This window comes from Trichosurus vulpecula, chromosome 3 (genome assembly GCF_011100635.1).
Source record: "Trichosurus vulpecula isolate mTriVul1 chromosome 3, mTriVul1.pri, whole genome shotgun sequence".
NCBI classification, from domain to species: Eukaryota; Metazoa; Chordata; class Mammalia; order Diprotodontia; family Phalangeridae; genus Trichosurus; species Trichosurus vulpecula.
The window spans coordinates 33,018,170-33,031,737 of NC_050575.1; the positions used below are offsets into that span (position 1 = coordinate 33,018,170).

At 42.0% G+C, this 13,568-nt stretch overlaps 1 protein-coding gene across 1 annotated transcript in view; it reads right to left on the reverse strand.

The window, feature by feature from the left end:
• Positions 1–3,805: 3,805 nt before the first annotated feature.
• KLHL3 (kelch like family member 3) overlaps positions 3,806–13,568 on the reverse strand; it is a 163,521-nt gene continuing 153,758 nt past the window's right edge. Inside the window, exons 14-15 of the mRNA XM_036751663.1 lie at positions 9,800–9,943; positions 3,806–8,922 (exon numbers count right to left, since the gene is read on the reverse strand). Of these exons, the coding sequence (XP_036607558.1) occupies positions 8,894–8,922; positions 9,800–9,943 (173 nt within the window). The 3' untranslated portion in view covers positions 3,806–8,893. The remainder of the gene's footprint in view (positions 8,923–9,799; positions 9,944–13,568) is intronic.

The following is a 13,568-nucleotide window of genomic DNA, read 5'->3' on the forward strand; positions in this document are numbered from 1 at the left end:
CCTCCTTCAAATCCTAGACAAAGCCCACCTTCTACAAAGAGACTTTGCCAATCCCTCTTAATTTGGTGCTTTCTCTCTGTTAATTATTTTCAACGTACTTGTATATAGCGTCTTTATACATAGGTGTTTGCATGTTGTCTCCTTCCATTAGACTGGGAGCTCCTTGAGAGTAGGGACGATCTATCTTTTGCCTTTTGTTTTATCCCCAGCTCTTAGTACAGTGCCTAGCACATAGTAGATGTTTAATAAATGGCTTTTTAAATTTTTTTTATTTTAGACAAATACTAAAACTAAAATACATAATAAGAAAAGAAAAAGAAACATTATAAACTTAAATATAAAATAAGAAAAGAAAAACATGTCATGTGCACAGCAGAACATAGGACAGGATTTAAAATATATAGCAATAACTTATCATTTCAAGAATGTGCATATATATACATACATATACATATATATGTATGTATATATATATATATACACACATACCATGTGTTAAGTTGAAAGCTGTCCTTCTTTGCTCCCTTGTAGGTTTTCTTTCATTCTCTGCTGTACACTTTTTACTTTGTTCCTTTTTCCCCTTCCTTTCCCCTACCCGCCATCCCAAGGCTACAATTTAGCGTGGATATATTTATATAGAGGTATCGATATATACATATACATACAGGTACATACATACACATATAAACATATACTTTTCCAAAGAGTTTCTACTCATAATCTTGTTTCTATGTTTGTACATATCTCTTTTTTCCTATTTTTGCTAACCCCTCTACTTTGTTTCTATCTTCTACCTTACCCTTTTATTATTTAATTTACCCCTACTCCTGCAATCTCTCCCTTACCCTCCCATTACCCTAAATCTAAACACCCTTTTGTACACCTCTTTGGCCTATTCCATCCCCCTCTCCTCTAAAGCTGCCTCCCTTATCCTCCCATTCTGCTAAATCTGAATACCCTTCTATAGCCCCCTTTAACCTATTCCCTCACCTTCCCCTCTAAAGATCCCTCCTTTATCCTCTCCCCCTCCCTATCCCCTTAGAATTTTCTTTCTTTTTTAAATTTAGGAGACTTTTATACTCTTCTAGATGTAAATGTATTTTCCCCTCTTAAACCCATTCCCAAAGAAAGAACAAACCCCCCCATCTAATTCCTCGGTATTGGTTCTTCCTCTTGCACCTCATTTGAATAAGATTTTTAGCTGTTCTTGAATGACTTTAATTTTTAAGGTCATATCCTCAGGTTTACTCCAATCTTTCTTATAAATTACCTAATTACTAGTAACAATAGTAGGTTTGACATTTTCCATACATAAAAGATAAACATTCTATCCTTGAGTCCTTGTAATCGGTCATTGGTATGTACCTTATATTTCTCTTGGCTCTTGTAGGTCAAATCTTCTACTGATTTCAGGTTTTTTTTAACAGTCTTGAAAGTCTGACAGCTGATCAAACGTCTATTTTTTTCCATTCAACATTATGCTTAGCTTTGCTGGGTATGATACTGTTAGCCGGAGGCCCAGCTCTTTTGCTCTTCATATAGTGTTCCAAGACCCACAATCTTTTAGGGTCACCAATGCTATGTCTTGTGTGATTCTAATTGTGGTACCTTCATATGTAAATTGTTTTTTTCTTGTTGCTCCTAATAGTGTAATATTTTATCCTTGAGCTGGGGCTTTTAGGATTTGCCTATGATATTCCCATGAGTTTTCCTTGTAGGACCTCTTTCGGCTGGTGATGGTGGATTTTTTCTATTTCTATCTTCCCCTCTTGTTCTAATGTTTCAGCACAATTTTCTTTAATTGTTTCTTGTATTATTGTATCAAGATTCTTTTTTTGATTCAGAACTTTCAGGTAGTCCAATTATTCTTGTTTTCTCTTCTTGAACTGTTCTCCAGATTCATTGTTTTTCTTATAAGATTTTCCACAGTCTATTTTTTCATACTTTATATTTTGTTTTTTTATTTCTTCCTCTCTTATAATTTCTCTGGCTTCCCCTTGCCCAATTCTGATTTTCAAGGAATCATTTTCTTCCTTAAGATTCTGGATCTCCTTTTCTAATTGGTTGACTTTCTCATCATAATCTTGTTTTGCATGTATTATTCTTATTTTTCTTTTTCATTTTTCCTCCATCTCTCTCATTCGATTTTTAAAGTCTTTTTTAAGTTCTTTAATGAATTCTTTTTGGGCAGGTAACCATTTGACATTACTCTTTGGGGTAGAAGAGGGTTCCTTTGCTTCAGTATCCTCCTCTGAAGATGAACTCTGGTCTTCTCTATTCTCATAGTAGCTCCATAATGTTTGGATTCTTTTTCTTTTGCCTGTGTATTTTTTTTGGTAATAATTTAATTTTTATGATCACTTCTAGTCCTGGGGTATGGGGGATGGTGCCTCTGGCCTCTGATCCTCTTCAGTTCTCTCCTCTGACCTTGAACTCAAACCAAGACCTCTGGCTTCCTGTAAGTGCCCACAGTCAGTGGCATCCCCATCCCACTGCTTCTGCACTCACAGGGCGTGTGCTGGCTCCTTCTCGCCCCTGCCGCTCTTTGCAGCACAGCTGGATCTGGCATTCCTTGTCAGCAGAGGTTCCCAAGATCTTCCTCAGGTCAGACATCCCACTCCTCTCACTGTCCCGGGGGTAAAAGTTCCTGTGGCAGGCCCAGGAAGCCTATCAAACAAACTAACCCCAGGACGTGCTGCTTGCTGTTTAAGCAGCTTGCCACTTGTTATTCAATCAGACTCTAACCTGGAGGTATTTATTCTACACAGGGAGGAAATCTCACCCTGGGGTCCTTCTTCAGGTCTTCTCTGACTGTCCCAAGAGGACCCTGGTCTGCCCCTACTCGCATGTTCTCCCAGAGGTGCTATTTTCTCTCTTTTGTGGAGGAAAATCTTGCGAGCTTGAAATTTTCTGACCTACTCTGCCACCTTCACAGAATCTTCTGTTAATAAATGTTTACTGACTGATACCCAAATACATACACCGAGCCTAGGACCCTGAAGGCACTGGTGGAGAAGGGTCTGTGGAATCTACACCAGAGCCCTATGCCTCTGGAAACTTCACAGGGACCAGCTTTCAGGAAAAGGCAGACCTCCCTCTATATGAGAGTTCTGTTCTTAAAGCTGTTTGCTAAACCAAGTTTTTACAAATCCAATCATATTTTAAATGCACTAAAATGTTTTCTATTTAAATGAGTCCTATGGTGAATCTATTTGTACAAAATTATTTTCTCTGCATTCTACGGACATCCTGACTATTCTTCAAATTCAATTCACAGTGACCTTCTCCACGAAGCTTTCTCTAACATTCTCCCTCCTCTGAAACTTAAGCACTCTGTTGCTCACTGATAGCCTTGTATCGTAGTTATTTGGGTACATGGGTTGTTTCTCCTACCAAGCTCATTGAGAACAAGGATCATGACTTACTTTTTATGTCTCCCATTACAGCTAGAAGGCCTAGCTAATGATAACCGCTCAGTAAATGTTTGCGGAATGAACGATGCCATGAACTGAAAACATACTTTGTCCTGTTATAAAACTTGGCTCTTTTATTTCCCTGAGGTCCCTTTGCTGTCCTCTAGAAACTGCTTTCAACCTTTTCTGATCTTTTATATATCATAGAGACCCTCAGGGGAGAAAACGGCTACAGCTTGGTGCTTCTGGTTTCGATGCCATGACAGAGAATAAATGACCAAAAGCCAAGGAGGAAAGGAGAAAAGGTAATGAGCCTGCAGTCTTCATTACTGGGACAGGGCAGGGTCATGCATAGCGCCAGTCTATCCAAAGGAAATACTTGAGAACTGTTTTAATTGCACAGCTTTTATTCTTTATTTTATAAAGAAACACGAAATGTTGGGAACTAGAACATGATTCCTGTTAAAATCATAAATTTTGGAAACTATATGTTCAGTTGTCACTGAAATCAAGCATACTTCTGCCAAATTTTCTCTTACAAGACATTCGGTCCATCACATCCATGAATAAAGACAGATCAGGGACCTTGCCCACTCAGTATGCTATAATCTGTAGGATTAATCAGATTTTACCAAAGCCTCCCATGGGAAATCACAGGGGCTGAGCAGCCTCGTGCACACATGCGCATACATTCACACACTCACATATGCACAAACACACTTTACCATCTTAATTCATTTTTAAAAGAAAGTATTTTACAGATAATATACATATGAAAACTATACAAACTAAACAATATGTTTAATGGTGGTTCCTTATTGCCATTGAAAAGGAGAATAAAATTACCATCTCATCACCAATGGCAAGAGGTCAGGCCACTTCCAATGCATTACTGACTCTGCCAAAACTGCCATCTCAAGTCTCCAGATCAAGTCTGAGAGAAGCCTTTTGGTGTCCCCAGCAGTGGACCTGGGGCGGTAAGATTAAATGGTGTGACTGGCCCGCTGTTGCCTGCTGTAGGGGAATCCTCTTTCATTTCCAAAGAACAGCTGGTCCTGGAGAGAGCAAACCCACTTGATTCAGTAGACATAACAACACAGCAGAATATTATGGATTAAATCTCTTAATAGTGCAAACAGGAAAAAATATTCCAACCTCATGACTTCATGGGGCGATGAGGTCAAACCTTCCTTCTTCGGTCAGCAGCAAGCCCTAAGAACTACAGCTAACTGAAAACAGGTTCAGTCTACCTCCCAAATCTAATTTACAAGGTACAAATAGAAAGTAAATTCTCTGATATGACTTATGTCACCTATATGGGGGTTGGGGTGAGTAGGGGGAATCAGAAAGCAAGAAAGCAAAGCTAAAACCAAGAAGACACTGCCCTATCGAAAAGATAAATGTTCCTCATAGAAGGATTGGGGGATACAGTACTTTACAAATGTCATTAAACAGACAGCCAAGGAAGCAAGGCTTGTAAGGTTTGATATGTGTATCTGAAAAGTACGAACTACTTTAACTTAGAGCAAGTTCTTTGCTGGGGGCAGGGAAAGTGTCCAATAACCAGTTTCTTCCAAAGTGGGCACTTTCTGATAGCAAAGTCCTCTGCTTTTAGCCTCTGAATGCAAGAAGAAAATCAGGACAAAGGTCACAGGAATTTGATTTTAGAAGGCAGGACTCCCCTCCCAAGCTTGATCACATCAGCACTGTTGGGTTGTGCAGCAGGACAGTGGAGCCAAATGGAAAACAGACAAGGATGGTATTTCAGGGCCCACAGAGAGGAGACTGGCTGCATTAAAGTAAACAAGCAATATAAACAGTGAAATGAAAATCGAATGATAAAGTTTAGTGATCGTATCCAAAGCTTCCTCAGAAATATAAACATATAGCTCATTATTTTTTTTTCCAATTAAGAAGTGTCTATTTAATGTTCCATAAGAAAAAGCAAAACGGAACAAGGACAGAGAGGGGGGCTGCCTGCCAGAATTGAATCTGATTTTCTGAATTGAAAACACAGGGTGAACGGCTATAGGGGTAAGCAGGGTTGAGACACGAGTCACGCAAGGAACTTCAACTTTCAACCACAAAGCCAATAAAAAGTGATTCAAAAAGTCTTCAAAATTATCTTATAAAAATATCTACATTAAAATTTTAGCCCCAAAAGCTATAGCTTCAATTCTATAAAAAGGCAATCTTTGAAAAGGATCTGGCTCAGAAATGTACAAACATTACACAACAAATATCGGAGAAAGACACCTCAAAAAGCAACGTGGGAAGGGGGGATATTGCGACTGGTCTGTCACGGACTTGTCAGGTGTTCACATTGCATAGCAGAAAAGGAGGTTGTGTTGCTTGACTTAACACTGCAACCTTTTAGATAAAGGAGAGATACCACTGGTCACTAATTAGAAAGACCTTTGGAACCCAGAGGCCAATCTCCACTTCCCAATCAGCATCCGAGCCAGGTCTAAGTTGCTTGCTCAGGATCTGGTGGTTTTCTTTGTACTTTGGGTTTCAATTCCATTTCTTTGCTGCCAACAGGCTTGCAGTATTATACTCTCTGGCCGTGCTACCCCATCCTAGAAGGGTTTTAGCCTTCACAGGCCTGTGTTAACTGCCTGAGATGCCTACTGTGCCAGTGCATCAAGGCTGAGATAAAATCCTCATGCCTGATCCACAGGTTTCCTATTGGGCTGATTCTCACCTGGCTGCAGCTACAAGCAGACCAGCCTCTGGGTGATGACGCACCAGTGTTCTAGACCCCACAGAAACACACATGGAGATGAAATGCACGTCATTCCATTGACCCCACAGATAAACAGGGGCAGTGCTCCCTGGCACAGGGGAATCCTAGGAAGCAGAATCAAAAGCAAAATCCAAGAAGCAGAAAACAGCGATGGTTTGCTTTAAGCAAGCGGGCCTATTTATGGATGATGACCTGGAAATGGAATTCACCTTTTGTCTTAAACCAGGACCTGGAATCTATAATGTAATGAAGTTATTGCCATCCCCCATTTCTCATAATATGGACACCCCATTCACCCATTTGGGGCAAAAGGATGGGGTGGGGAGCATCTATCACAAACACCCCTTCCTTCAATTCACATCCCAACAGCCTAGGCTGAGATGTCAAGAGCACCAGTCTTACCCACTGAAGCACCCAATCAGAAACACATTTTGATCCCTCTTATTATACAGCCATTTGTCCCCCAAACAGTATGGCCAGATATTTGAGGCTTTGCAGTGCAGCTGGCAGGAATTATGGGCAAAACATACATGCCCTACGGAGGTGCTATTTTGCTCCCAAGAAACTATCTGCCTAGCATCAGGAGATCTGATACTGGCAAAGGGTGGGGAACAAGACGTGAGCTCCTCTCTGAGGCTGTTGGTATACACAGGAAGTGCTTCATATTGACTGATTGACCAGTGTGGTCCCAGTGTTTTTAAAGACCTATAGACAGTACTTTCAGCAGTATCTGGGGTTTTTTGAAATAACCATGGCTATACCAGGTTTCTTGGGCCTATATTGATCGTGCCCTGAAGTGTCATTTGGCTCCAAAGATTCTACAGGAAAAAGAAGCCAAATGCTGGCATCAGGTTGGCTTTAAATGTGTAGGTAAAGTAGGCAGCTGTCTATTTGGGTGTGATATGAGGAATTCCAAAGACAAAAGCACCTCCCCAACTGATGCCTAAAATTCAATCATTAGTGATTTATTCCTTTGGGGTTAAGCATTCCCATTTCTTAAAGTGCCAGTGCCTCAGGAAGGGTCACACATGAAGACCCTAAACCCCTCTGACTCCTTTATTTACAAGGAAGTTCAGGCAGCAACAGAAGCCTGAGTGAGGAGAGGGAAGGAGGCACAGAAATGTGGAAAGGGAAAGCAGGAGTTACGACCAACTTGGCCAGTGTCATGCCCAGGGCTAGCCCCGACTGGCATATTAGCCCGAAGCTGCCCACCTTCTTCTGATCCCCAGGGGAGACGTCCACCCCCTTTTATCTCTGAAGCCATGATGGACAAAGATTGGGTGCCTGTCACCTTGGTTTCTTCCCATGTTCTTTCTATTCATTTTAAAAAGCTGCTTTTCCTGGAAGAAGAGACACATGTGCAATCCCCCAAAACCTAGAACCCCCAGTGATTTCCAAAAGCTGCCAGGGGACTGAGTGTCAGCATCTGCCTTCTGGGAGTTTTGGTGACAGATAAACTGAGACCCTGGGGACCCCCCGTGGAAGGTCATTGGACACAGGTTAGGGAAGCATCCATGGCTGAGGTACCCTGGGGTCTTAGCCTACAGCTATGGTATATATGTACAGAGGCACTGTAAATCTAGATCTGGATTTGGTCCCAGCTGGAGTCACATCCCACAGTTAGGAGATTGTAAAGCGCATCAGGACCCAACAGCAGGCTCCTTATGGCACCAAGCTGGCACCCAGAGGTGAAACACACCTTCGCGGTTTTAGACAGTCTTGAAACCTGGCTCTGTAGTTGAGGTCACACCATTTTCTAGAATCTTTTCATGTGCATCAGGAAACCCCCAAGAAGGCAAGAGGCCAATTCATATGGTCAGGGTGTGTGTGAGAGCGAGTGAGCGAGTGTGAGTGTGTGTGTGTGTGTGTGTGTGTGTTTTCATTTTCCCCTATTTAAAATAAGTAACAAAAAACCAAGACATTGAGGCAACATTGCTTTAGGGGTTTCCAGCATTGATTTAGGGGTTTCTTAGGCAGCGAAGACCCCCTCCTAGGGTGCCTTCAGTGCTCTGCTGAGGTGTGGCTTGTGAACACAATCATACTGACTAGCAAAGAAAGGGCACAATCTAGCTCCAAAAACGCCACAGTTCTTCTACAGAATAAATTTACAGTAGGCAAGTAATGTACATATACACAGTCAATGGAAGCCTGCCTGGCCCTCAGTTCCGTCTGACGGAGCATCCCATTTCCCCAGTTTTCCTCAGGAGACAATTGGTCACCTGATTCTGCCTCTGGAAGACAATCTCTTCGGAGTCATGGGGTCACTTCCAATTGAACCGATGGAGTGAGGCCAGAGCAGGCATTTCCCATCCCTTGAGTTTGAACATATTTGAAACATCAGTAGTAAAGAAATCCAGTAGACTTTCTACCCACCTACTTGTTAAAGCATGGTGTTTACACAGAAGAATTACAGTTTCTCCGGTGCCATTGTGGAAATATAAAAAACACAGTAGGCCCTTCTTTGGAGGCCACTTGTGGGGCAGGGGACAGGGGACAGTTCATTGCACAAAGTGGAAAAAAATGCACAAGGTGAGGTGGAGGATGGGCCTTATGGGGGAGGTGGGGCAGAGGGGAGAGGGTTCTCACACTGTGTCACTCCTCAGAGCCAAGCCGGAGCAGAGGCAGGCTTCTTGACATCCTGACGAGCTGGAACAGGTCAGTTCTTGTCCAGAGTGTTCTGAAACCCAAGCAGCATTCCCTCCCGTCCTCCACCTCTTGGTAGGGCGAATTTTTGTCATAATGGCTTATGAATCACAGCAACACCTATTGTGGGAGTAAAGGAATATATAACCTTAACATTTCCTGTGTTAACTCACACGGCCCCCATGAGTTATCATGTACTCCAGTGATCGCGTGCCTCAAGCACAGACCAAAGTGACATTTCTTTTTCATAACCTGTGATACTACAAGAAATTTATGATGAGGACCTTCCTTTAACACTGTATCTGGTCAGTGAGTGACTCTGTGACTTAGAATCTTATAGAACTGTAAGGGGCACTGAATGGCTGTGACACTCGGGGTCATATAATCAGTATGTGTCAGTAGCAGGACTGCACCCAGGCCTTTCCACCTCTAAGGCCAGTTCTTTATCCCACACAATACATAAGCCATGCCAAATGCCCATCGGTGGAAAAGTCTTTTTGTTTGTTTGTTTAAAGGTAATCGAGGTTAAGTGACTTGCCCAGGGTCACACAACTACTAAGTGTCTGAGGCCAAATTTGACCTCAGGTCTTCCTGTCCCCAGGGCCAGTGTTCTAACCACTGTGCCCCCAATGAAAAACATCTTCGGATGAGTGGACTCTGAATGCTCTCATCCCTGGAAACTATAAGCTACCTCTTCTGTCTTTTTTCTTCTTAACTAAAAGGCGCAGCTCTTTTGAGATAGAAGGACTGAGAAATTACTTGAAAATGAAAAGTGATACAAAAACAAAAGATCGTTTTAAAATTTAACTACGTCTTGGAAACCATAAATGCTATGCAAGTGCAAACCAGTTCATCTTCTTCTTTTACAAAGATCTCTCAAAGGGCTCAGCACGCAGCCAGGGTCAGAGGAAGCACTCAGTATGAGAGAGTCAGAGGGGTTCCCTTCCCTATGCTTACGAAGATGCAAAGATACAGGAGCGAGAGAAGCTCCGCTGACCTGCGTAACTCCTCCCCGTGCTCATGTTTGTCGGCAGTAGCGTCCACTTGTCGCTGACAGGGTTGTAGTACTCCACGGATGCCAGATTGCAGGAACCATCATCACCTCCCACCACGTACAAGAGCCCATTCACCGCACATACACCTGCGAGTCAAACACAAGCCCCCGGGAGGCATTACAGCAGGCGCTAACAACAGCACACACGCCTATGTACGCACCGTCTTAAGGTTCGTCAAGTGTTTTGCATGCAGACACAACAACTCTTTGAGGCAAGTATTACCATTAACGCCAGTTTACAGACGAGGGAACTGAAGCTTAGAAAGACACAGTGCTAATAAGCGTCAGAGACGGCATTAGAACCCAGATCTTCCTAACTCCAAGTCCAGAGCTTTATCTGTTACACAAATTCCCGGAGATGGAGGAGTGGAAAAAGAGGGGAGATTTCTGTAGTCACAGAGATATTTTTTATGGTAATTTCTAGGAATCCGCTAATGAGCCCCATTGTGGGTACATGGTTGAGGCCACAGAGAGATTTTGCCTTCTAGAAAAGTCCCAAGCAATTTAAAAGACAATTAATACTCCATCAAGCCTTGAATAGGGCTAGTAGACTGTCATACTGTACTAGAGTTTTTATTTATACAATGTTAGACTATGGGCATTGTAAATTTCATTTTTTATTACCTATAAGAAGAATACATATGCTACCATTGAGACAAAAAAAAAATCTTCAGGCAGTATCTAGAGTGGGTTCAGCTATTATGACCAGACAGCAGGCTGAGGAATCCAACAGCCTGGTGGACTATCAACTTGGATTTAAATGCTAGTCTTTTGATAGGTTTTGTCAGTTTCTTGCCTATGAGTTAAGAAAATTCCCCCTAATATCATCACTAGGCTAGAACAGTTCATTGTCACAGTGTGTTCTGTCTACTATTACACAAAAAAGCAACATTTTTACAAGACAGTAAGGAAGCACCGCATTCTTCTCTATTAGTTCAAATCTTCAAGTTCAAGTCCCAGACAAACTACATCTAAAGATGACAGACATCAAACTATGATCACAAACCACTACCTACATGAAACCATGGAAATGAAAGAGTTACCAAAAGACTGAAGATGAGTAAATTTGGTGTTAATTTATTAAAAATATGACTCTAGAATGTATATACTAGTAAGCTTAACAGTGATCACAGGCAAATTTTTAGAACAGGATTATGACATGGTTTGTAAGCATTTAGGGGAAAGAAAAACAGTGTTCACAAGGAGCTAGCATGGAGTCACTAAGAACAAAGAGATTCTACAAAAATGTATTAGGTGCTTTACTATATAAAAAATGCTATGTTAGTTGATGAGATATGAGAGGACACCCTCAACCCCTGTCTTCATGAAGGTGGGAGGTCGGTCTATAAGTACTGAAGAGTGCACATGTTTTCAGACTTTTTCAGTGTATTGATTGGTTGTATTGATTTCCACCCCCCTTCCTTTTCTTCTTTTTTTCTTTTAAAAAAATACTATTTGGGCTCAGATTCAATCTAGCTCAGCTCAGACTGATCTGGTCTGCTGGCATAAGCGTCACAAATGCTCCGGTTCCCCAAGAGTCTACCAAATACGGCAAGCCTTTAATAAACTTTGTTTTTCCTTGGCTGAGAAGGCTTGAGTTGAATTCATTCGGCAGGACCTGGCAGGTTTGTATTTTGGGGTCTAGAGCGCTCCTCAACCCCAAACCTCGTCATACGGTTCCCTGAGACTGGAAATACTGCTAATCTCAAGTTCTTCTCCAGTCAAGACTAGAAGGTTGAAAATCTGTCTATGAGAACCTGACAGCTTTTTCTGTTGATACTTTCCCCTTCCCCCACACTCCCAGTGCCAGTGAAGCCTCAGAAAGGTAATCTCAGCAGGGCCACCATTGCTACAGCAAAACAGAAGTCACCCTGAACTACCAGCCTGCTGCATACCCAATGACTCTAGATAGCCCAGGAACCACATTTTAGTAGCAGTTGCTGAAGGGAGCAGGACTGTGTTGGCATTTTCATCTCTTGCCTTTCTAGAATGATGTATGGCAGGTCTGACCAGAGTGGACTTGTTCTCAAGTCGCAGGTGAAACTCACTCAATAAAGAAACTGGGACATCATAGATAGTCAATATACTTATTATGAAATGTACCTGAAGATAAACCTGAATACATCTTGAGAAGCTTTATTTTTTGTTGAGTTTTTTAAAAAGTTTACAGATAAGGAAACTCGGGCAAACAGATTTGGTGGCTTGCCCTGGTTCAGAGATTGCTGAAGAAGACTGTCATACTGTACATTTTGAAGAAGACCACTGACATCAGCAGGATGATGTCTTGACTTGAGGTTGGGAAAAAGAGAAAAAGAAGCATAAAGCCCTTCCAATAATTATACACATTCAACCAAAATAAATTCTTATGATTGTCCAAAAACTGATATCTTACTCTGAATCTTGGGTCTATCGCTTCTGTGTCATAAGACAAGTTACCTGACTATAAAGGACCCATCACATAATGCATAAACTGGGGATGGCCAGTGTGGAAGAAATGGAGTTGATGTCTTAGCCCAGTGTTCAGAACCTAATTCATTGACTCCAAGAAAAAATAAAAAGGAAAGATTCTCCAAAAAAAAAATACTATGTTATATAGCATGACTCTCTGAGAGGGAAAGGGGGAGGGATCCTGAGAAAAACTATGATGGTATAAAAAAAACAAGACATCAATAAAAATTTATTTTAAAAAAAGCTGTTACTAAATGAAGGTTAAAAAAATAAGATATAGTTACTACTCTCAAGGAGTTCATGAGCTGGCATTCATGCAAATCTAATCTTATTTTCTTTTTGATAGAGTAACCGGACTAGCCGATAAGGGGAGAGCCACAATACAAGGCATAAGGAGTTCAATAAGACATCAACAAAATCTCCCATGATACCCTTATGAAGAAACCCAGAGTTACAATAATACTGGTAAGTGGACTGGAGTGCCTAGTTGGGCAAGAGTACTGAAAGAGCGTTAATTCATTGGTTAGTGTGAGCAATACCAGAAGAGAACCATACTGCCTCTCGTTAAACTGGCATCCATGTAACATAAAAATAGAGGAAAACCTCCAGAACATCAAGTGAATCCTCCAAAGCAAGGTGGAGAATGTGAAAAAAAGGATTCATAGGAAGTTGCGGATGAGTCACACAGGATGAGAGAGAGCATGGGTGGACTGAGATTTGTGAAGGGCAATGTAGCACAGCGGCCTACTGGACTTGGAGCTGAGGAGACCTAGGGTCAATTCCAGCCTCTGCGTTGACTAGGCAGGTTGCCCACCCCTGGACTAGAGCAAGAGAGGAAATCAGCAATTTGCCTAGAATATGGAGCGCACACAGGGAAGTAACAAGACAGGAACTTGGAAAAGCAGCTTGGAGTCAACCTGTAGAGTCTCTGCCAGACCAAAAAATTTGCATTGAATCCCAGAAGCAATGGAGAACCACTGGAGAGTTTTAAACACGCTCAGGCCTGTGCCTTAGGAAGATTATTTCGGAAGTCGTACGGAAGATGAATTGGAGAGGACAGAGAAAAGAAGCACAGAAAACCAATTAGGAAGCTATTACAACAGTTCAAGGGACACGAGATAAACGTCCAGTCTAGGGCAGTGACTGTGTGAGTGGAGAGAAGGGAATGAGAGGCACAGCTGCTGTCTTACACTCCTGAAAGCGAGCCTTTCTGCCTTCTTCTGCCTCTCATGAAGGGGCCCTCTACCTCCAGAGAAAGAACTGA